This window comes from Lithobates pipiens, unplaced genomic scaffold (assembly GCF_037356315.1).
Source record: "Lithobates pipiens isolate NorthernLeopardFrog02 unplaced genomic scaffold, aLitPip1_a1.2 Scaffold_19, whole genome shotgun sequence".
Lineage (NCBI taxonomy): Eukaryota > Metazoa > Chordata > Amphibia > Anura > Ranidae > Lithobates > Lithobates pipiens.
Window position 1 is genome coordinate 413,637,019 of NW_027507764.1, and position 23,358 is coordinate 413,660,376.

The following is a 23,358-nucleotide window of genomic DNA, read 5'->3' on the forward strand; positions in this document are numbered from 1 at the left end:
AATGTGCCTGTACACAGATACCTCTATGAGTTTTTTTAATGCACCTTTTATCATTAAATATATGACAGTCCATAGTCAGAGGCGCCTATGCTTTTTTTTCTCTCTGCATGTTTGGAGTTTGCTTCAACTTTCCCCTGCAACGCTTGCCTTGACACAGTTGACTGTTCTCTAATACAGAGCTGGTTATCTCAAATTAATTTTAATGGACTTGTGTTATATTTAAATCATTATCATTGCCTTTTCATTTCAAGTAAGTTTATTTTGTGACACATTGGTTACACTTCAGTTCAACAACAACACAACATAACTTATACACTATGCAGAGATGACATGCAAAACTTTATATGGTGTCCAGACCCCCAAGAGAGCTGGGGGGGGGGGGGGTGTAGAGGTTTGGAGAATGCTTAGCCACAGTTCATGTTCTAATACAAGTCAGGTGATTCACAGATATGAAACAAATCATGCTACATCAGTTTTACATTATTATCTGCAGCCATCTCTCCTCTACATCCATTTAAAAGGGGCAGATTTGTGATAAAATCCTTCTGCATCTATGAGTGGGGGGATTTACCGTTTGTGAGATCTGATTGGACAAACAGCGCACACCCCCCAGGAAGGATACGGAGCTGTATTCTGAGCTCCTTCCCCATCACAAAATGCATCTCATGTGTTGGAAAACGTCTCAGAAGCAACTCATGCTGATAACAAAGGACGAGACACTAGAGAAACACTTAGACCTCATGCAAACTAGACATTCTAAAAAAAAAAAAATGACATTAGCGTTAGCTGTAGAATGAGTTTTTCCGCTGTATCAGGGTTTTTTTTTTTTTGGGGGGGTGGGGGGGATTATACTTCCACAAAAGCTTATGGCTCAAAAATGACAAATAGCCACGTTTAGTGTTTTTAAGGTTTTACAGCTGAAAAACGCCTCCTAAAAATCACATTTGTTCTGGGTTTTATTTTCCCATCCAAAAAACACTGATAACAGCCCATGCGTGCATGGACACATGGGATAACATGCAGGGGAGTTTACTGCCTACAGAGAAAAATAACACACGAGGAGAGGGAGACTACAGCTATATCTGCTTTGTTCAGATTTCTTGACCGTTTACAACCACTTTAACTCTTTAGCAGGCTTGGATCTAAGGTTTAGGCTGCATTCACACCTGAGTATTTCAAAGTCGTGCATTTTTGTTCAGGTCACCAATGTAAAAGGCAGAAAACCCCCTTTAATCTGCCCCAAAGAAGCTCATGTTCTTTTCTGACCTTAGGGCAGTTTTCAGGCATTTTGCTTCAGGTGACAAAATGCTCAGATATGAAGAGGTGCCATTGAAATGAATGAGATTTTGCTTGTTTGGCGTTTTACGAGCTGAAAACACTCAGGTGTTAATGCAGCCTTACAGACTCCTTAAAAATGCTAAAATCAATTTGAAGCCAAATTTTTCCATTTTCGGCTTTGGAGTGAGTATCTGCTAAACTTGGCCTGCTATCAACAAAACAGGAGGTGAGATCAAATCATCCAGTGGGGAAACCCGTTCCCATGACAGTTGTCGAAGAGAGATTTTTCCCTTACTTTGGAGATATAGCCTCTCACTTTCTGTTGCGTCTGCAGGGAAATCTACCCAATAGATCAGAATATTATATATTTATATATTCTGTTTTGGCTAATAGAGTAGACCCAAAGCTAAAAAAGAAAAAATGTTTTGGCTTTAGTGATGAGAAACACATTGAAAAAGGTGCTAATTGTATAGCTTGAAATAAATATCACTGCAACACAGAGCCTGATAAACACTTTTATTTTAAAAAATGCTGAAATATTGAAACAGATCGGAAAATAAAAGTGTCTGACTGTTCCGCATGGCAGTCATGCCATCATTCTTGGCCCCCATGAAACTCCCTAGGTAACTCCCTTATTGCTTAACGTGAGTCTTTAGAAAAGATGTGTATATCCAGGAGATGAAAAGAACAATGTGCAGTGTAGGCAGCTGCCAGATGTAGGAGTGTGATCCTTAGCAGGTAAAAAACACTTGTATGGTTTTAGCATATTGGAAGTTAAGTATGGTGACATTAATACAGTTTTCACTTGAACTACTGCAACTATGAGAATCGTTTTCACTCTGCCAGACCACATTAGAGATTATTTTTTTTTGATTGACAGTCATTTATTTTCCATTTTTTTTTTTATTACAAAATAGCAAAAAATCCAGCTTACGTCAAAAATGATAGAATCTGTTGGTCGTCTGTGCAGGAATTCTTTACACTTCCTAGTAACACGTTACAATTACATCTTCTGTTTCCAGTTTGCTTATACAGATGTGCGTGTGCCAAACAGGCCTGGAATAAATCCATAAATAAACAGAAAAGGTTTAAAGAGCTACATGCATGCACAGTTCTACCAGGAGAGACTCAGAAAGTAAGAAGCTAAAGAACATCTTGCAGAGGCTGTGACAAAGGCTTAATCATCCTTGTCTTTAGCTCCATGTTTCAATATACGTGTAAACTCAATGTAATTGAAATTGCCTTTCTTGTCAATTGGTGCCTCTCTGAAAAGCTCATCCACTTCTTCATCTGTAAATCTGTCACCCATTGTGGTCAGCAGTTCTCTCAGATAATCTTCTGGTATGATTCCTACAAACAGATAGGATAAACAATGAGGTACCACATCTCAAGAAGCGCTTGCTTGTTTCTAATGTGTTTTAAATCACATGATCACCGTCACATAAAATACAACACTAAAATTTATGGTAGACATTTGTATGATGGCAATCATTAACCCTTTTATAACCAAAGGTCGTTTAAGTCTAGATGCCCAGGACAATGAACATGAACAAGTTTTTAAAGATTCTTTGCAAACAGTAAAAGATCAAGCCATGAATTACTTCTCTAGCTAGATTACTTTAAAGCAAATCATCAGGGATTACAGACTCTGAAGTCAATTTTCAACAACTTACAGCACATGTGTGCTTACTTTAGAGGGCTGACAAATTGAAAAGTCTCTGCTGCCAGATACAAGAGTGAGGAGCTGTGATTTTAGTTGCCAATGTGAACGCTGAAGATGAACAGACAATGCCTATAGTTAGAGAGGTCAGTTAGGGCTTGTTTATTAACCACTTGACCCCCAAGGCCTTTTCTGGTACTTTGTTCACATGTAACAATCAGTATTTTTGCTAGAAAATTTCTTAGATCCCCAATAATGTTTTTTTTTTTTTTTAAAGTAGATGCACTAGCGAAAAAATTGGCAGGTTTTGCAATAAATTTTTCACATTGTATTTGCCCCCCCCCCCCCAAAAAAAAAATAAACACACCTTTTCAATATTAAATGTCAAAAAAAAAAAGAATTACACAACCCGGATAAACCAGAATTGATGTCAGGTCATCGTTTCCAGGTTACATGAGAGTTGAAAAGATGATCTGCTCTTTCGAGACTCCTGGCGGAGCTGCTTGTAAAAACAACCCAGTTGCTAGTTAGAGAGCCGACCATCAGTCCGACCACCTGGACCACTGGATTGGTTACTATGCCCAGCTGGACCAAATTCTGTGTGCTCCAGTTTAGCCCCATAAGTGTCAGCTGGTAGCTGTTAAAGGGATGATAATTTACTTATCAGCATAGGGCATTAGGCTGAGGAACATTTATAAACAAACTGTGGGTGGAAAGGAGTTAAACAGACATTGCATTATAATCAAATCCTGAAGAGACTGATTACAAATTTAGGATAATCACTGCACAATGAAAAATTGTGCAGCATTTATACTAAATTGCAATGATCAGTCTCTTCAGCACTTAATACTAATGCTTAAGCCAAGATACAACGCTTAAACCCTGGTGGTGTTCAGCCTGCAGCCCAAGGGCCACATATGCTGCCTCTTTTGTACGAGTTTCTCAGCCCAAGGACCCCAGCAGCCTATAGTGGTTTGATTTGTAAGGAACCAAGCATACTGATCTCTACCAACCTCATGTAACATGTCACCAGTCTTTCACTGTCTGGTGTGGAATGCCTCCAGTCCCATTCTCCAACCTAACCTACAGCTTCTGAGCAGTACTTCCCTTTAGTGGGTCTGCAGTCTAAAGCCGTGTACACACGACCGGACTTTCCGGCAGAAAAGGACTTGCCCACACACGATGACACCAAAGTCTGTTTTGAACACGACGACGTACGACAGGACTAGAAAAGGAAGTTCAATAGCCAGTAGCTGCCCGCGCTTTGTATTTGGCCCATCGGACCAGAATACAGAAGAACGGTTTTCCCGATAGAAATTGATTCCGTTGGACAGATTAGAAACATGTTCTATTTCTAGGTCTGTCTGAATTTTTGAAGAAAAAAAGTCTGATGAAACACGCACGATTGTAATATCCGACGGAATGATTCCGTCTGACCTTTTCTGGACGGAAAGTCCAGTCGTGTGTACGCGGCATGACAGTCCTTACAGCATTACATACACTCAGCAATGTGTGTGACTCTTTGGCGATGCCAGGGCTTACAGCTGAGGCCCCTATACCATTTAAGTTGACAACCACAGGCTTAAGGGAGAACTAAACCCAAGAAAAATAAATAAAACTTGCAGATTACCAGTCCTTAGATGTGATGGCTGCATTACCCCTTCATATTTTAGGCCAAAAAGTTCACTCAAGTACAGAAAATACTCATTGATCTTGTTAGAAATAGTGTCCTTGTCCCTTTCTTTAACCACTTGCCGACCAGCCGCCGCAGTTTTACTGCGGCAGAATGGCACGGCTGGGCGAAATGATGTTAGGTTACTTCACCCTGTGGCCACTAGGTGCGTGCTGCTCGCGCCCCCCCCCCCCCCCACCGATGCGAGTGCGCTGGCCTCCCGCAATAGTTTGTGACACAGCGAGAATTGTGTGCGTGTGTAAAACACAAGAGATACCAGTTCTCTGAGGGGAGAAAAGTCACGGATCTCCTTTCCCCTAGCAAGTCCCATCCTCCCTACAGTTTGAACACAGTGAGTGAACACAGTTAACCCCTTGATCGCCCCCTAGTGTAAATCCCTTTCCTGCCAGTGACATTTTCCAGTAATCAGTGCATTTTTATAACACTGATCGCTGTATAATTGTCAATGGTCCCAAAAATGTGTCAAAAGTGTCCAATTGTCCATCACAATATTGCAGTCCCGATAAAAATTGCAGATCACCGCCATTATTAGTAGAAAAATAAATAAAAATGCCATAAAATCTATCCCCTATTTTGTAGACGCTATAACTTTTGCGCAAACCAATACACACTTATTGCAATTTTTACCAAAAATATGTAGAATACATAAAATCGGCCTAAACTAAGGAAAAAGGTTTTGGAAAAAAAAAAAAAAAAGTGCGATATTAATTATAGCAAAAATATAGTTTTTTTTTTGTGCAGTAAACAAAAGTGATCAAATACCACCAAAAGAAAGCTCTATTTGCTCTGTGCAATGCTTTTGCAGAGAGCAGCCCCCATGCTCCTTATCTGGGATTCCCACCAGTGCACCAGGCTCCGCCTCTTCGGCAAGTGCACCACAGAAACCCCCCTTTCCATGGGGGCACCTGTGCTTGCTCCAGAGCCGCTCTCACTGCGAGAAAAAAAAAAAAAAAAAAAAAAAAAAAAAAACACCACACCTTTAAAGCTCTTTTCACACCTAGGCGTTTTTCTGCTGTAAGCCTCAGCTCTAAAAACGCCCAAGAGAAATTCCATTGATTTCAATAGCACCTGTTCACATCTGAGCGTTCTGCTGCCTGAAGCAAAATGCCTGCCGCTTTAAACCCCCCGTGTCCATCAGACCCCTTACGCGGCGCCCCTCCCCCCCAAAAAACTTAACTGATCCTCATCTTTATCCACCAATGTGCACGAGACCAACATGAGGTCCTCCTCATCACCTCCACAGTGGGAGCAGTTGGCTGTCAATCACAGTCAATGAACCAACAAGGAGAGAGCAGGGGCAGGGAAGAGTCACGCTGCGTGTGTGAATGGACATAGAGCAGCGGCTCAGGAGCGAGGGACCAGCAGGGAACCCAAGAAGAGGCTGCTTTTTGCAAAACCACTGCACAGAGCAAGCAAGTATGACTTTTTTTTTTTTTTTTTTTTTTATCTGCCTTTAATATCACTTTAAACATTGAAAACTTCTTCATAAAGTCCATCACCTAAAGGACACTAACAAGAAACTAAGAATTCGGAGTAGGGTGAGGTTATAGAAGTCTAGAGGGGCTGGCCCAGCAAAAGCTGTCAAATTGCCTAAAGGTAGCAGCTTTTAAACCAGAATCTGTGAATATCTAACCAGTGGCTTGTACTGTACGATTAGAAAATAAATGCATTGCTTCTCCATAAAACCACTTCTGGCCACAGCAGTAGTCCACTGGCAATTGTGTGACGGTTACTGTGCACAGGATAAATGTAAGGTTCACTATACAGTGACCAACCTAGTAATTAAGTTTTCAGCTTTGTGATGCACAAATTCAAATTGAAGAAATGTATACTAAAACTCACCAACTCCCTCTTCATCAAAGCAAGCAAATGCATTCCTAATTACATCTTCGGGGTCTGTGCCATTCAACTTCTCTCCAAACATTGTAAGGAACATGGTAAAATTAATGGGTCCAGGGGCTTCATTCATCATGGCTTCCAGGTATTCATCTGTTGGGTTCTTGCCTTAATTAGAGAAAGCAAAAAGGTCACAGGATACCAAGCTACTGCGCTACCAGAGCCAATTTTTAGATTTTTGCACATGTTAAAATGCACGTTCAAAGGCCTGACAATCAGTTAAACCTTGAAACATTACAGATTTTCTGAAAGCAAAAGACCTGAAAAATAAAATGGTGGTAATTGCAATTATTTACGTCACATGATTTTAGCTTACCTTTATCAAATGCAAAGTTAAAAGTATACAAAGTTGATTTGCACACAAACACAATACGTGCATACCCAATCTATCAAGCCTTAAAGCTGAACTATACTGCATCTGAGCGCCACAAACCAAAACGCCATTTAATTTGTTTTCTACTATACAAAGCAAACTCGCCCAACCAGGTTTCCATGCTTTATTTTACTGATCACTATGAACCCACCCACCCCCCTCGCATTTCGGGCCATGGCCATCTTGAGTAAAGGCAAATGATTCAGATAACATTTACTTCCTGGAATGCATCTGCACACACACATGCAGGCAGGAGGGTGTGCTTAGTTGAGAAAACCCCCCCCCCCCCCACCCAAAGACTACTGGGATGTATTGCATCATTTGCCTGGGCCTGGAAGTAACTGCCAGGGTTTTTTTTATATACATACATACATACATACATACATACATACCATACACACACACACACACACACCATGTCATACTTACCTCCACTGTGCAGCTCGTATTGCAGAGTGGCCCCGATCGTCCTCTTCTGGGGTACCTCCGGCGGCTCCTCGCCACATCAGATAACCCCCTAGGAGAAGCACTTTCCCGAGGGGGTTACCTCGCAGGCACATTCCCAAGTCCAGCATTCGATGTCCATAGCCACCGAATGTATGACTCCAGCCTACACGTCATTGGATTTGATTGACAGCAGCAGGAGCCAATATTACATTACTAATTTTAGCAGCATAGGATTTAAATAATGTTGATGAATAGAAGTTCCACTTTAGGATTGCAGACACCCGTGAAGCAGCAACAAACTTTAGTACCCAATATTGTCCATAGGTGACTATTTGAAAGTCTTTTTAGGTTATCAGTTAACCTTGAACGATTGACCTAGAATTAAGTTTTTTTTATTTTCTGGATTAACTTACATTTTTTTCCCCACAATTAAATGTATTGTCACTATGCAACAGCATATTGTAATGACAGGTTCTCTTTATTGAGATATCGGGATTCTATTAAACCCCTGGTGTCTCCTGCGCAGCTAATGGAACACAGAATGTTCTCCATTAGCTTCTCACCTAGACACAGCGGCTGTGGAATGATCCCAAATCTCTCTCGTCATGTGGTTCCGTGCGCTTTACGTCCCAGGGGGCGGGACTTCATCAGCGGTCATGGCTTCATGACTGCTGATGAAGTCGCGCCCCCTGGGACATAACGCATACGGAACCATGTGACGTCACCCGCGTCCTCCGTTCACACTCGTGGCTATAACGATTGTTATTACTGCTGATCCTTAGCACTGGGGAACAGTGCAGGAAAAAGTGCAATAGTTTAATAAACTTGTATTTTACCATACGGAGAACACTATTTTGTACTATTATTGACATTGCATGTCCGCAAGTTTGGATTTCTGTGGAGCCCATTTTTGGATACATGTGATCTACATTGCTCAGAAGTATATCCCTAGTGTTGCAGATGTTAAAGTGGAATACTACAGTTACCCTTTATTAACCACTTCAGCCCCGGACCAATTGTCAGCCTAAGGAGCAGAGGTCTTTTTACAATTTTGCACTGCACTGCTTTAACTGGCAATTGCGCGGTCATGCAATGTTGTACCCAAACTAAATTTGCGTCCTTTTCTTCCCACAAATAGAGCTTTCTTTTGATGGTATTTGATTGCCTCTGCGATTTTTATTTTTTGCGATATAAATGGAAAAAGACCGAAAATTTCGAAAAAAAAAAAAAAAGATTTCTACTTTTTGTTGTAAGAAAAATCGAATAAACTCAATTTTAGTCATACATTTAGGGCAAAATTTATTCAGCCACGTCTTAAAAAAAAAAAAAAAAAAAAAAAGACATGTGGCTGAATAAATTTTGCCCTAAATGTATGACTAAAATTGAGTTTATTCGATTTTTCTTACAACAAAAAGTAGAAATCTTTTTTTTTTTTTTTTTTTAAATGTCAATAAGCGTATATTTATTGGTTTGCGCAAAAGTTATAGCGTCTACAAACTAGAGTAAATTTTCTGGAATTTACACAGCTTTTAATTTATGACTGCCTATCTCATTTCTTGAGGTGCTAAAATGGCAGGGCAGTACAACCCCCCCTCCAAATTACCCCATTTTGGAAAGTAGACACCCCAAGGAAATTGCTGAGGGGCATGTTGAGCCCATTGAATATTTTTTTTGTCCCAAGTGATTGAATAATGACAAAAAAAAATAAAAATTACTAAAAAGTTGTCACTAAATGATATATTGCTCACACATGCCATAGTTATATGTGGAATTGCACCCCAAAATATATTCTGCTGCTTCTCCAGAGTACGGGGATACCACATATGTGGGACTTTTTGGGAGTCTAGCCACGTACGGCACCCCGAAATCCAATCACTGCCTTCAGGATTTCTAAGGGTGCAAATTTTTGATTTCACTCCTCACTACCCATCACAGTTTCGAAGGCCATAAAATGCCAAAATAGCACAAACCCCCCAAATGACCCCATTTTGGAAAGTAGACACCCCAAGCTATTTACTGAGAGGCATGTTGAGTCCATGAAATATTTTATATTTTGCCACAAGTTGCAGGAATATTACAATTTTTTTTTTGCACAAAGTTGTCACTAAATGATATATTGCTCACACATGCTATGGGCAGAAGTGAAATTACACCCCAAAATAAATTCTGCTGCTTCTCCCGAGTACGGGGATACCACATGTGGGGGACTTTTTGGGAGCCTAGCCACGTACGGGACCCCGAAAACCAAGTACTGCCTTCCGGATTTAAATATAAAACGCTACCAAAAAAACTGTTAGCGATCGCAGGGATCAGGCCTGACTGTGCGAACGCTGCAGTTATGTGTTTAGTGTTTTGTAAGTGACAGTGATCGATCGACACTGAAATTGGGTGTGCTGGGCGGAGGGGCAAAACGCAGGTGCTAGCAGGTATCTGGGCTGATCCTGCTAACAATGCGTTTTTTGGAACCCTAAACTGCTGGGGACGCTAGTATAGATGTGATCAGATCAGATATTGATCTGTTCAGATTCTATACCACTGCGGGAGGTTTATGCTTTGCGCGTGGGTGTTAGCGGTACTGGCACTAACCTAGCGCTGCCTGGGGCGAGGCAGACCCTGACCCTAAAACCTAATTGATATCACCCGCCAGGTGATCAGGGGGTAAACCTTTATTGGGTAATAAATGGTGGGTGCCCTGATGCTATAAAAAGCAAACTAACTAACCAGAGTCACCCGTAACACTTATACGGTGATCACTGGTGAAAGGGTTAACTAGGGGCAATCAGGGGGTTAAAACCATTATTGGGTAGTATATGGGGGTACCTAGCGCTATAAAAACCTGGCGGTGAACCTAAAAAAAAAAAAAATAACTAGCTACCTAGTGGCACCAGTGACACTAATGCAGCGATCAGAAAAACGATCGCTTTGTGACACTGGCAACTCTAGAGGCAATCAGGGGGTTAAACCTTTATTATTGGGGGGGGCTACCCTGTACCTAACACTAACTGCCCTGACAGTTTTTACTGTCACAACTGACACTAAATGCATTGATCAGTAAATAAATGATCACTGCAATCAGTGACACTGACTGGGAGGGATGATCGGGGGGGGGGGTGATTTGTGTGCCTATGTGTACCTACATGTCAGTGTAGTGTTGGTGCACACTTTCTCTGTTCTCCTCGCAGTCCGGTCAAAAAGACCGCCCCGAGGAGAATGACATCACTTCCTCCCTGCCTTTGTTTACTATACACAGCGGGGGAAACTTCTCATTCGCCAGGAGCGATCGAGAGGGGATGGCCAGAAACCAACGGCCATCCCCTCATCCCGGATCGCTCCTGAAGCGAAACGGACCGCCACATCCAGCGTAGGGGGTCCGATCGGACCCCCCACCCGCTGGAAGGCAAGCACATACATGTACGTGCTTGTGCCTGTCGGTGCCATTGCGCCGACGTACTTTGCCATACGGCGGTCCTTAAGTGGTTAAGGGACTGCTTGTTTGACCCCATTTACGCTCGGGGTCCATCGAATGAGGTGAGCTGCTAGCACTCTCGATTGGTGGAGGAGAACACTTTGTTGAAGAGAATGTCTCACACTGTGCTTGTTTACTAATAGGATCACCCTGTATAGACACTTGTTGGTGTTTCTATGGACTCTCTTTTCCTGTATATTATATATAATGTTTTTCTGTGTTTAATTGTTTTGCGCTGCACTGCTTTTTATTTCTCTGTAAGGATTTGATAAGTTGGTCCTCAGGGTTTAGCTGCTGTCTTTGCGATATATTTATTGCGCCGATTGACTCTCTACTTTATATATTTAACCTTAAAACAGCTGCCTGCAAAACCTTGCAACCGAAGCAAGCATCCGAAGATGCGTTCTCTCAACCTTGTAAAATTTTGTGAAAGTGTGAACGGATGACCAGGTCGCTGCCTTACACACCTGGGAAACAGACACTTGATGTTGGAAAACCCAAGAAGCACCAATTGCCTCGGTTGAAAGTGCCATGACAGGAAAGGGAGGCAACCGTCCCCTTATGGCATAAGCCTGAACCACAACCTGTCTGATCCACCGAGGAATGATGGCCGACCAGACCGTCAGTCCCTTCTTTGGACCAGCCACCGATACAAACAGCGAGTCCGACTTCCGAAAAAGGAGCCAAAGCAGACAGATACCCACAGAGCCCGGACCACGTTCAAGGGATGCAAAGCCACCTCTTTGGGGTGCGACGGCCGAGGACATAAGGACGGAAGCACAATGTCCTCATTTAGATGAAAGGCCAAAACAACCTTTGGAAGAATCGAAGGCTGCGGACGCAGCACCGCCTTATCCATGTGGCGGATCAAGTAGGGAGACTTGCAAGACAAGGCTGCCAACTCACAAACCCTCCTGGCAGATGTAATGGCCACTAGGAAAGACTACTTTCTGAGAGAGTGTCAAAATCTCAGTAATGTTTTCAAACGGCGGTTTCTGAAGCACAGAGCACCAGATTCAAATCCCACAGAGGTAGCAGTAGTCGAACCGGAGGGGCCACATGTCGAACCCCCTGAACAAACGTACTCACCAATGAATGAGTCGCCAAGGGACGCTGAAAAAAAAAAAAAAAAAAAAAAAGACAGCTAAAGCTGATATCTGCCCCTTAATGGTGCTTAATGCAAGTTTCTAAACCACTCCTCACTGCAAAAACAGCAGGATCCTGGAAACTGAATATGTGGATGCCACCCCATCTCCTCACACATGGAAATGTAGGCCTTTCACAAACTATGATAAATCTTCAGAGAAGATGACTTCCGTGCCCTCAACATAGTGGATATTACCGAATCCGACAGACCTCGGTCCCTTAGCACCTGGCTTTCAACAGCCACGCCATTAAAGTCAGTGACAGTAAAGCAGGCTAAAGTATTGGACCTTGCGACAGAAGGTCCTCTCACATCCGAGGTCGCCAAGGAACATCCGCCACCATTCGTACCACGGACACTGAGGCCAATCTGGGGCAATCAGAATTACCGGAATCCCCTCGGCCTCCACTGTGAAGCAGACGTGGTAGAAGTTTGAGTGGGGGCTGACCCACACTCACCTGTCACCACTTAGGGACCTAAGGCAAGTCACAAAAAAGTCCACCTGCCACAGACTGAGGGGCCTACCGCAGGACTCAACCCTGACCAAGGTACTGCACTGTGCTGCTGTCCGCTCTCCCGTGTCATCCACCAGCTGTCTGTGTGGAAAGCGCGGTGTTCTAAAAAAGAAACAAGCACCCAGCGCTAGAGGCAAAACACTAGAAAATGGCCACCTCAGCAAAAACATCTGAGAGCGTCAAAAAAATGGCCAAACTACTAGAAAATGTCTGAAAGGCAAAAAGGCATGGGGAGGAGGGAAGGGACAGGGAGAGTGAGAGACCCCCCATGTCGACCTCCCAGGGAATGCCCAGCTGCTCCATCCTGCCGAGACAGGTGGGACCATACTGGCCCCTCCTGCAGGGACTGCTGGACGCATTCCACAGACAGACCCATCACCCAAGCAGTACGGGGTAGCTGCTGGCAACGGCAGACTGTGACACAGACAGCAGTAGCCCGGTCACGTGTGCCCCGGAGCATATAGCTTACCGGCCACCCCTGGATTAGACGGGCATGTTGTGGCCGACCCAGCGCGTAGCTAGGGCCTGTTCATGCTCGATGGCCTGGCTGGGGAGACTACAAGGATCTATATTAACCAGCCTGTCACCCAGACCAGGAAAAAGAATTTCCCAGGACCAATGGTCCAATCGGGAGCCAGGTCCTTCTACACTAGGCAGAAAAAAAAAACACGAGTCCTCTCCTAAAGAGGCGATATAACCCTAAGGTCAAGAAGAGCTGCTGTGTCCATCAATGAACGATAAGAGAAATAATGGTGGCCACACAAAACATTGACACTTTGGACATTTTCACTTAGGGGTGTACTCGCTTTTGTTGCCAGCGGTTTAGACATTCATGGCTGTGTGTTGAGTTATTTTGAGGGGACAGCAAATTTACACTGTTAAACCCAGTTGTGATTAAATGCCACCAAAAGAAAAAGTAATTGTTACGTGACAGAGCAATTGCCAGTTAAAGTAGCACAGTGCTGAATAGCAAAAAAATGCACTGGTCCTAACGGAGGTAAAATCTTCAAGGTCAAGAACACCAAATTTAGAACAGGCATCTTTATTTCCCTAATCGGACAACAGCCCTAAAAAAAAAATTACCACCTGAGGGGGATTATAGCACATTAAAAGCCTCAGACTTATACCTGACAGCAAGAGAAAGTAGAAACCACAGAAATAATCTCATCAACATGTTGCTGCACTAAAATAGGTGTATTTCAGTTTACTTAACCACTTAAAGACCGCCGCATGCCAATGTACGTCATCACAATGGCATGTACAGGTACGTGCTTGCCCTCCAGCGGGTGGGGGGGGGGGGTCCGATCGGACCCCCTCCCGCTGGATGCGGCGGTCCGTTTAGCTTCAGGAGCGATCCAGGGTGAGGGGATGGGCGTTGGTTTCTGACCATCCCCTCTCGATCGCTCCTGGCGAATGAGAAGCTTCCTCCCACTGTGTATAGTAAACACAGGCAGGAAGTGATGTCATTCTCCTCGGGGCGATCTTTTTGACCAGACTACGAGAAGTGAGAGTAAGTGTGCACCAACACTACACTAACATGTAGGCACACACAGGCACACAAACCCCCCCCCCCCCCCTCCCAGTCACAGTGTCACTGATTGCAGTGATCATTTATTTACTGATCACTGCATTTAGTGTCAGTTGTGACAGTAAAAACTGTCAGGGCAGTTAGTGTTAGGTCCACAGTAGCCCCCTACCACCCCCCAATAAAGGTTTAACCCCCTGATTGCCCCTAGAGTTAACCCTTTCACCCCCTTTTGCCAGTGTCACTAAGCGATCATTTTTTCTGATCGCTGCATTGGTGTCGCTAGGTAGCTAGTTATTTTTTTATGTTCACCGCCAGGTTTTTATAGCACTAGGTACCCCGATATACTACCCAATAATGATTTTAACCCCCCCCCCCCCCCCGATTGCCCCTAGTTAACCCTTTCACCAGCGATCACAGTATAAGTGTCACTGGTGACGCTGGTTAGCCAGTTAGTTATTTAGGTTCCCCGTCAGGTTTTTATATAGTGTCAGGGACACCCATATACTACCTAATAATAATTTGAGCCCCCTGATTGCCCCTAGTTAACCCTTTCACCAGTGATCACCGTATAAGTGTTACGGGTGACTCTGGTTAGTTTGCTTTTTATAGCATCAGGGCACCCACCATTTATTACCCAATAAAGGTTTAACCCCCTGATCACCCGGCGGGTGATATCAATTAGGTTTTAGGGTCAGGGTCTGCGTTGCCCCAGGCAGCGCTAGGTTAGTGCCAGTACCGCTAACACCCACGCGCAAAGCATACACCTCCCGCAGTGGTATAGAATCTGAACAGATCAATATCTGATCAGATCTATACTAGCGTCCCCAGCAGTTTAGGGTTCCAAAAAAACGCATTGTTAGCAGGATCAGCCCAGATACCTGCTAGCACCTGCGTTTTGCCCCTCCGCCCAGCCCACCCAAGTGCAGTATCGATCGATCACTGTCACTTACAAAACACTAAAACACATAACTGCAGCGATCGCAGAGTCAGGCCTGATCCCTGCGATCGCTAAGTTTTTTTTGGTAGCGTTTTATATTTAAATCTGGAAGGCAGTGCTTGGTTTTCGGGGTCCCGTACGTGGCTAGGCTCCCAAAAAGTCCCCCACATGTGGTATCCCCGTACTCGGGAGAAGCAGCAGAATTTATTTTGGGGTGTAATTTTACTTATGCCCATAGCATGTGTGAGCAATATATCATTTAGTGACAACTTTGTGCAAATAAAATTTTTTTTTTAATATTCCTGCAACTTGTGGCAAAATATAAAATATTTCATGGACTCAACATGCCTCTCAGTAAATAGCTTGGGGTGTCTACTTTCCAAAATGGGGTCATTTGGGGGGGGGGGGGGGTTTGTGCCATTTTGGCATTTTATGGCCTTCGAAACTGTGATAGGTAGTGAGGAGTGAAATCAAAAATTTGCACCCTTAGAAACCCTGAAGGCAGCGATTGGTTTTTGGGGTGCCGTACGTGGCTAGACTCCCAAAAAGTCTCACATATGTGGTATCCTCGTACTCAGGAGAAGCAGCAGAATATATTTTGGGGTGCAATTCCACATATAACTATGGCATGTGTGAGCAATATATCATTTAGTGACAACTTTTTGTAAATTTTTTTTTTTTTTGTCAATCACTTGGGACAAAAAAAATAAAAATATATTCAATGGGCTCAACATGCCCCTCAGCAATTTCCTTGGGGTGTCAACTTTCCAAAATGGGGTCATTTGGGGGGGATTGCACTGCCCTGCCATTTTAGCACCTCAAGAAATGAGATAGGCAGTCGTAAAATTAAAAGCTGTATAAATTCCAGAAAACGTACTCTAGTTTGTAGACGCTATAACTTTTGCCCAAACCAATAAATATACGCTTATTGACTTTTTTTTTACTAAAGACATGTGGCTGAATAAATTTTGCCCTAAATGTATGACTAAAATTGAGTTTATTCGATTTTTCTTATAACAAAAAGTTGAAAATATATTTTTTTCCCCTCAAAATTTTCGGTCTTTTTCCATTTATATTGCAAAAAATAAAAATTGCAGAGGCAATCAAATACCATCAAAAGAAAGCTCTATTTGTGGGAAGAAAAGGACGCAAATTTCGTTTGGGTACAACATTGCATGACCGCGCAATTACCAGTTAAAGCAGTGCGAAATTGTAAAAAGACCTCTGCTCCTTAGGCTGAAGTGGTTAAATAGTAAAGTAAGGATGAGCTGACAACTGAAGGGTTTTGCAGAGAGTTTTCTTGGATGCAGCATATCCCATCTGAACTGCTTTTAAAAGTTCTGCAACATACAAGAAAAGTTGAAACACCGGAATTGATTTACTAAAACCGGAGAGCAAAATCTGGTGCAACTCTGCATAGAAACAAATCAGCTTCCTGGTTTCGTCAAAGCTTAAACTGAACAAGTGGAAGTTAGAAGCCACCATGCAGATCTGCACCAGATTTTGCACTCTCCAGTTTTAGTAAATCAACCTCACAGTGTCCTTCCATTTGTGCGTGTGCCGATATTGTGCTTTAGAAATGTTCCTCCGTTTCCCTCACCAGTGGATGATGAATGCATGTTTTGCATTTGAGAATTAGAAAATGTCAACTCTGTTTACCTGCAAAGCTCATCTACGGACTCCCAGAAAACATAAAAATGCTATCTAAAGCAAACACTTTGATATGTGTAGGGAATGTGTGCCCCACTGGGGAGATTTACATCCACTTCCTGTACTAGAGACAAAGGAAAAATGAGGGAAACACCATCTCAGACGATTATCCCTGGAAAAGGGGTCATCGGTGGAAGATTTCCCCTCTATTCTTGTAACAGCTACAATATATTGGAATTCTCCCATTTTCTTTCCAAGTGTCAGTGGTCATTATTAAACAGAGACAAGCAGTAATAACAAATGTGGGGTTTTAACGTTCCCAGAGGGTATCCACACTGTTTTGGCTTTAGCTACACCTTAAAGCAGAACAAAAAAAAAAAAAAAAAAAAAAAAAAAAAAAAAAAAAAACCACCTCTTACTGCCAGGGGTGAGCTCCCCCCAAACGTGGAAGTTTTAGGGCACACTTACCTGCCACCATGTAGTCCTTTAGCAAACAGCGAGTCTAGGATTCCTTCACCACCCTATCCCCTGTCACTCATATGTCCTTGTATACCTGTAACCATGCAGAGTGCAAATACAGGCATACACCCATGTTTTCTGGCAACAGTAACCACTAAGCACTGCATCATGAGTAAATCTAATCCATTCATAATCTACAGAAAACACTGCAAACAAACTACAAAACATCCAGTTAGCAGCCAAATCATGTACACAGAACAGGAAATCTCAAGACATCAGGATGCCCCTAATGCAGTAGCGAACCTATTCTTAAAAGGAAACCTATACTAAGATTATGGAGGCTAGTACTGCCGATTTTCCCCGTCTAAAGGTCTAGTTACCTTACAGTCACACTGGCCCACTTACTTAAATTATAAGGACTTTTGACTTTCTAAGTCTCCATACAGCCAAGCAACTAATATTTTCAGAAGAAACTGAGAAACTGGAGCTCTGGTATATCTTTATACCATACTAATCTATTTAAACCTGTGTGTTGAGGTAGAGTATTCAAGGAATATATTTGTTTAATCAACACTTTAGTAGCTCAGAGAAGAAGAAGCCCTGCCAGGTTATGCCTGCTGTCACCGTCAGCACTGGGAAGATTCACCATCTCAATTTGTTCTGGTCATCATTGTAATTAGAAGTAATGATGTTCCAACATAGGCATCTGTTCTTGTGACAACTGCCAAAGGGGAAATAGTCCTCACTTTCTGCTGCAACTCCATAATCAGAAGTGAAGAGAAATCTCGCATTAGGGCACAGACACCGTGAATCCATCCCTACTCTATCCATAGAGGTTTGGTTATGCATACACTTGACTATTCATTTTTACAGACCTACCACATGACTTACCAAGGGATGCAAGCATGTCATGCAAATCCTCCTTGTCAATAAAACCATCCCGGTTCTGATCAATCATGTTGAAGGCCTCCTTAAACTCCTGGATTTGGGACTGGTCAAACATAGCAAATACATTGGAAGTTGCGCGCTGGGGGCGCTTCTTGGTGGTTTTGGTCTTTGCTCTTTTGCTTGACATGTTGGCGATGGTGTTGTGTCTAACTGAAATAAAAAAGCAGAGTAAGCAAACTTATAAAAGCACAGTACAATTAGAGTTTAAGCCTATTATGTGCAGTGTTTCCATATTTAACAGAAATTTAGGCTAAAGGTATTAGAGACTGGCTTTAGATTATGTCACAGACTGCAAATGATGCGCTTTGTAAAATCCAGCTTTTTACCCAGAAAACCTAAAGTAAAAAGCTTTCTATGCGACTCAGCTGAAAAGATACCAAAAATGTAATTCAGCAGATGGTACTGAAACAGAAGGGCATCTTCAGAGAAATATTTAATATACAAGGAAGTAGATTGATCAATCTACAAACATAACCATAAGCAGATAAGTCTGCATTTATTTCATTTACAAAATGATTTGCAGAAGGTTTTGTGCATATTTGCAACCTCTGCAACCCACCAGACAATGGTGACAGTTTTCCAAAAGGACTGAAACAGATCTGTGACAGTTTTGCAAAGATCGAGACTTATTTTTAACATTAAAACTTTTGCTCAAATAAGTCCTCAAAGACAGGCTATATATTGGAGCAGTGCTAATTGTGAGCAGCAGAGGGGAAAATGTATGAATCAAATTGTAATCGCATAGTAAATCTGTCTCAGGTCTGATTCAATCCACAATTACTGCGTTAGATGCGTGTTTTTGATGTGTCCCAGGGCATTTTTCCCCCCCATTGAAGTGTTTTTCCACATTCCACATGCAGTCCATACAGGAGGGAAAAAAAAAAAAAAAAAAAAAAAAAAAAAAAAACGCAACATGCTCTACCCTTGTTGACTGCACTGAAATGCAATGCAGTGGTGTGAATTAGGGCCATTGATGCAGAACAAAAAATAAAAATAAAAAAAATAACCCCCACACGTACTGGTTTCTCTATACTCCTTTTCTGCACTGCTTTACCATGCGAGAAATCTTCCTCCACAGGAGCCAAAAACTATACACTAAGCAAACTTGCTCAGAGATTGGCCCTCCTAGCCCTACTCCGTTTGACAAAGTTTGATCGACTTTTGCTAAAGGAACATGCTGGAAAATCAGCCAAACAGTACCTATATACTATTAGTGTATGGCCAGCTTAAGCTTAAAATCACGAAACAACAAGAAAACTTACCTGACTGCTCTTCAAATGGCAGAGACAGTGTTCAGATCAGGTCCTCAAATAGGCTTTGGGATATCCCGTCATCATCTGGCTTTGGAAGGACACATTCCCTACACTAAGTGTAACAACCAAATAAATCTAAGCTTTATTTACTAGAATGAGGTCATTGTGGAAACTATGAAGAGGAGGGGTGGAGGGGAGGAGGTGGGAGGGGGGGGGGGGACAGCTGAATGTGCTGCTTCATTTTAGAGAAAGAAATTAATCACAGAAGCGATCAGGGTATTTAGATCAAAGCATTATGACACAGTTTTAAAAACAAGATCATAATTCAAAGTTTTGATGCTCTATTCACCTTTAGGAATAGTAAAAGAATCATACAATTTACAGTTCTACAAAAGCCTTTAGTATTGCTATTTATTAATATGAAAAAAATTTGATACAAAAAATAAAAAAGGGACAACTTTTAGTAGAATTGACATCTGTGTATAGTAGCTTCCCACAAGAGAAAAAGAAAATCCCTACATTGTCTAATCAGCAGACTGGTGAACAAGAAAGCAGAATGATCACAGCAATTATTTTTCTATTAGGGAACCCACAGATATGAGACGACAACTGACAAGCCATATTCAGTCCCCTAACCGAACCGTCATGCCGACGCTTTACCCCAAAACCGGACCATCAGCACACTGTAAAGCCGGCCACAACAGCGAGGCACAATGTTAGAACTACGGTCCCCCCACTGTTTGTATAGGTTTCAACTGTGGCCGTGAAATGGTATCTCCCATCAAGAGATGCCTCCTACGATGTGCGCTTGTGCCCTGGTCACATCACTCCAGCTAATCAGCTGAAATGCGGCTCCGTCCTGCACGGGCAATATTAGATGGGGAGTACTTGGACAAAACACCATCAAAAGAAAGAGAAAAAACAAACAAAAAATAAAAAATAAAAGGGCAGTCTGCCAAGAATCACAAAATTCTTTAGCAGTGGAACTAAGGCTCCATGCACACTGAAGCTGATAAACTGCAGTTAATTGGCGTTTGGGCATTTTTTGTAAAAGCCCATAAACTCCACTCTATATTAGCCTATGTGTCCATGCACACATGGACGTTTTTCAGCTTTAAAGCGGTAGTAAACCCGCAATGTTTTTTTTTTTTTTTTTAAACCTGCAAAGCAAAAGGCATAATGAGCTAGTATGCACCGCATACTAGCTCATTATGAAATACTTACCTTAGAACGAGGCCCCGACATCTGGCCCGATCCACGCCGAGGGAGCCGACATGCTCCCTCGGCGTCTCTTCCGGGTATCGCGGCTCTGGCGCTGTGAGTGGCCGGAGCCGCGATATCGTCACTCCCGCGCATGCGCGCGGGAGATTTCAGTCCGGCCGCACGAGCGCTGCCGGATTTTCACGGAGAGCACCCCCTTGTGCGCATGCGCCGCTGCAGTCAGCGGCGCATACCGAGGGGAATATCTCCTAAACCGTACAGGTTTAGGAGATATTTTTTTTACCTACAGGTAAGCCTTATTATAGGCTTTCCTGTAGGTAAAAGTTAAAAAAATGACCATACTACCACTTTAATGAGCAGTGGAGTTTATGGGCTTTTTTCTGAACGCCAGAAATTCGCGTTCAAAGTGCCGTTTTTCAGCGGCAAAAAACGACAAACGCTCATTCATTAGTGTTCGGCATTCTATTTTTCAATGCATTGTGGGATTTTTGGAGTGTCCTCTGTGTATTTTTATAAAAAACGCCCATTAACGCTAACGCTGTAAAACGCTCATTAACGCTAGTATAAAACGCTGTTAAAAGCAGTTTTTTCAACCAGCGTTTTCTGCCAGCAATCTGGCGTCCAGAAATAGCTTTTTTGAGCTTCAGTGTGCATGGAGCCTTAAAGCGGGACTGCACTGTGGAAAAAAAATATTAAAAGCCAGCAGCTACAAATACTACAGCTGCTGACTTAATAAATGGACACTCACTTGTCCCGGGGTCCAGAGATGCCGGCAGCCGAGGCCGATCGATCGCTCTGCTCTCAGCTGCTGCCACCATTCTAGGTGAGGAATTCAGGAAGTGAAGCGCTGCGGCTTCACTTCCCGGCTCCCTACTGCGCATGCGCGAGTCACGCAGTGCAATAGGCGTTGTCTGTGCTGTCTCTGGGACCCGTGTGTGTCCCAGCAGACAGCGCGCTGGGACAGGAAGAGGCATAGACTCCCGTGGGAGTCTATGCCCGGAAGTGGGTGTAAATACCTGTCTCTGACAGGTATCTGCACCCCCCTCACCCCTGAAAGGTGTCAGTTGTGACACTGGAGGGGGGGGGGGGGGGGGGGGGGGGGGTTCCGATCAGCGTTAGTTCCACTTTAGGGTGGAACCCCGCTTTAAGTATAAACATTGTAACGATTTTTCCTTTAGATCAAAAGAAATAAATGAGGGAAGTTTAACCACTAAACCTTTTTCTGACATGTGCTGGTTTCAAGTCACGATAAGTCCCTGCCCGCAGACCCAGACAACCACCGGGCAAGGGCTGTCGGGAAGAGGCCCTTGTCCTCATCAACACAGGGACATAGGACCATGGTGGTGAGGGGCACAGGGCCCCACCCCAAAGCACCAACCCCCCCATGTTGAAAGCATGTGGCCTGGTATGGTCCAGGAGGCGGGGGGAGGAGGGTGCTCACCCCCCTTTCCTGACCTGCCGACTGTATGCTCAGATAAGCGTCTGGTATGGATCTTGGGGGTGAACCTCACGCTAAATTGTCGGGATTCCCCTTCAAGATTCTCAGCACACAAGTCATCTTGCTCTGAATTCTATTCAAATCAATTGGCTCCCATAGGGAACCATTGATTTTGAATAGAGACACAGAAATGCTGGACGAGGCATAACACTGTGTATACAGCGTTAAGCCCCATTAAATCGCATTTAACACCTTTTACCTGCGTCTGTTGTTTTTACAGCTCTAGGGCTGGAGCCTCAGAACGCACTGTTCCTGCGTTTTGTTTTTGGAGTTTAAAAACATCTATGCCACTTGCAGCTCAAAAACACCATGGTGGGCATGAGGCCATAGGCTAACATGGAGAGGCGCTTTTAAGCTGCAAAAAAGTCTGTGGGCATGAGGCCTTAACAAGTTAAAAATCAGTATTTGCGCAGCGGTCTTACAGGCGCATTTTTTTTTTAACAGTAACAGTAACGTTAGCCCAATTTTTATTTATTTTTTTATATTGTGAAAGATGATGTTACCTTGAGTAAATTGATACCCAAACATGTCAAGCTTAAAAATTGCGCCCGCTCATGGAATGGTGAAAAATTATTACCCTTAAAAATCTCTATAGGCAATGTTTAAAAATGTCTACGGGTTACCAGTTTTAAGTGATAGAGGAGGTCTAGGGCTAGAATTATTGCTCTTGCTGCAACAATCGCGGTGATACCTCACATGTGTGGTTTGAACACAGTTTTCATAGGCGGGTGCTACTCGTGTATGCATTTCACTTCTGCGCACAAGCTCATCTTAGTTTACGTTTCATTTTTTATTTTGACACCTTTTATTCCTATTAGGAGGAATGTAAACATCCCTTGTAATAGAAAAAAGCATGACAGCTCCTCCTCAATATGAGATCTGGGGTCAAAAAGACCTCAAACTCATATTTACACTAAAATTCAATAAAAAAAAAAAAAAAATATATATATATATATATATATATATATATATATATATATATATATATATATATATATATATTACAAATTTGTCCTTTAAGAGCAGCAGTGACCACTTTTATTTTAAAGAGAAAAACGCACAGCGTTCCCGAAAATACCAGGTTAATGACAGCTAGCTGCTGCCATAACCCCGGTATTTAGCATCAAAGTACTGCCGTGTGGGTACGCCGTTTTGTGTGAAGTGGTTAAATGCCTAACAAGCTGCAACACCTAGCCAAAAAACAAATTTTTTAAATTTAACAGTCAGCGTTTGCCAATTATGTCACAATCATGATTATTTCTACAATTGTATCTTATTACCATGATCCAGAGACCCAGCAAAGAAGCAGAAATACGTAGAACATGCCCAAAGAATGGATCAGTTTGCAAGCATTAGCGATGCTTAAAGCGTTTGTTCACCCCCCTCCCCCCC

General features: G+C 42.9%; 1 protein-coding gene across 2 annotated transcripts in view; it reads right to left on the bottom strand.

The window, feature by feature from the left end:
• Positions 1 to 238: 238 nt before the first annotated feature.
• Positions 239 to 23,358, bottom strand: part of LOC143997091 (myosin regulatory light chain RLC-A) — a 37,135-nt gene continuing 14,015 nt past the window's right edge. The window contains exons 2-4 of one of the 2 annotated variants that reach the window (XM_077492518.1): positions 17,938 to 18,144; positions 6,474 to 6,635; positions 239 to 2,628 (exon numbers count right to left, since the gene is read on the bottom strand). In XM_077492518.1, the coding sequence (XP_077348644.1) occupies positions 2,456 to 2,628; positions 6,474 to 6,635; positions 17,938 to 18,121 (519 nt within the window). In that variant the 5' untranslated portion in view covers positions 18,122 to 18,144 and the 3' untranslated portion in view covers positions 239 to 2,455. The remainder of the gene's footprint in view (positions 2,629 to 6,473; positions 6,636 to 17,937; positions 18,145 to 23,358) is intronic. The other variant, XM_077492519.1, reaches the window with a different exon arrangement.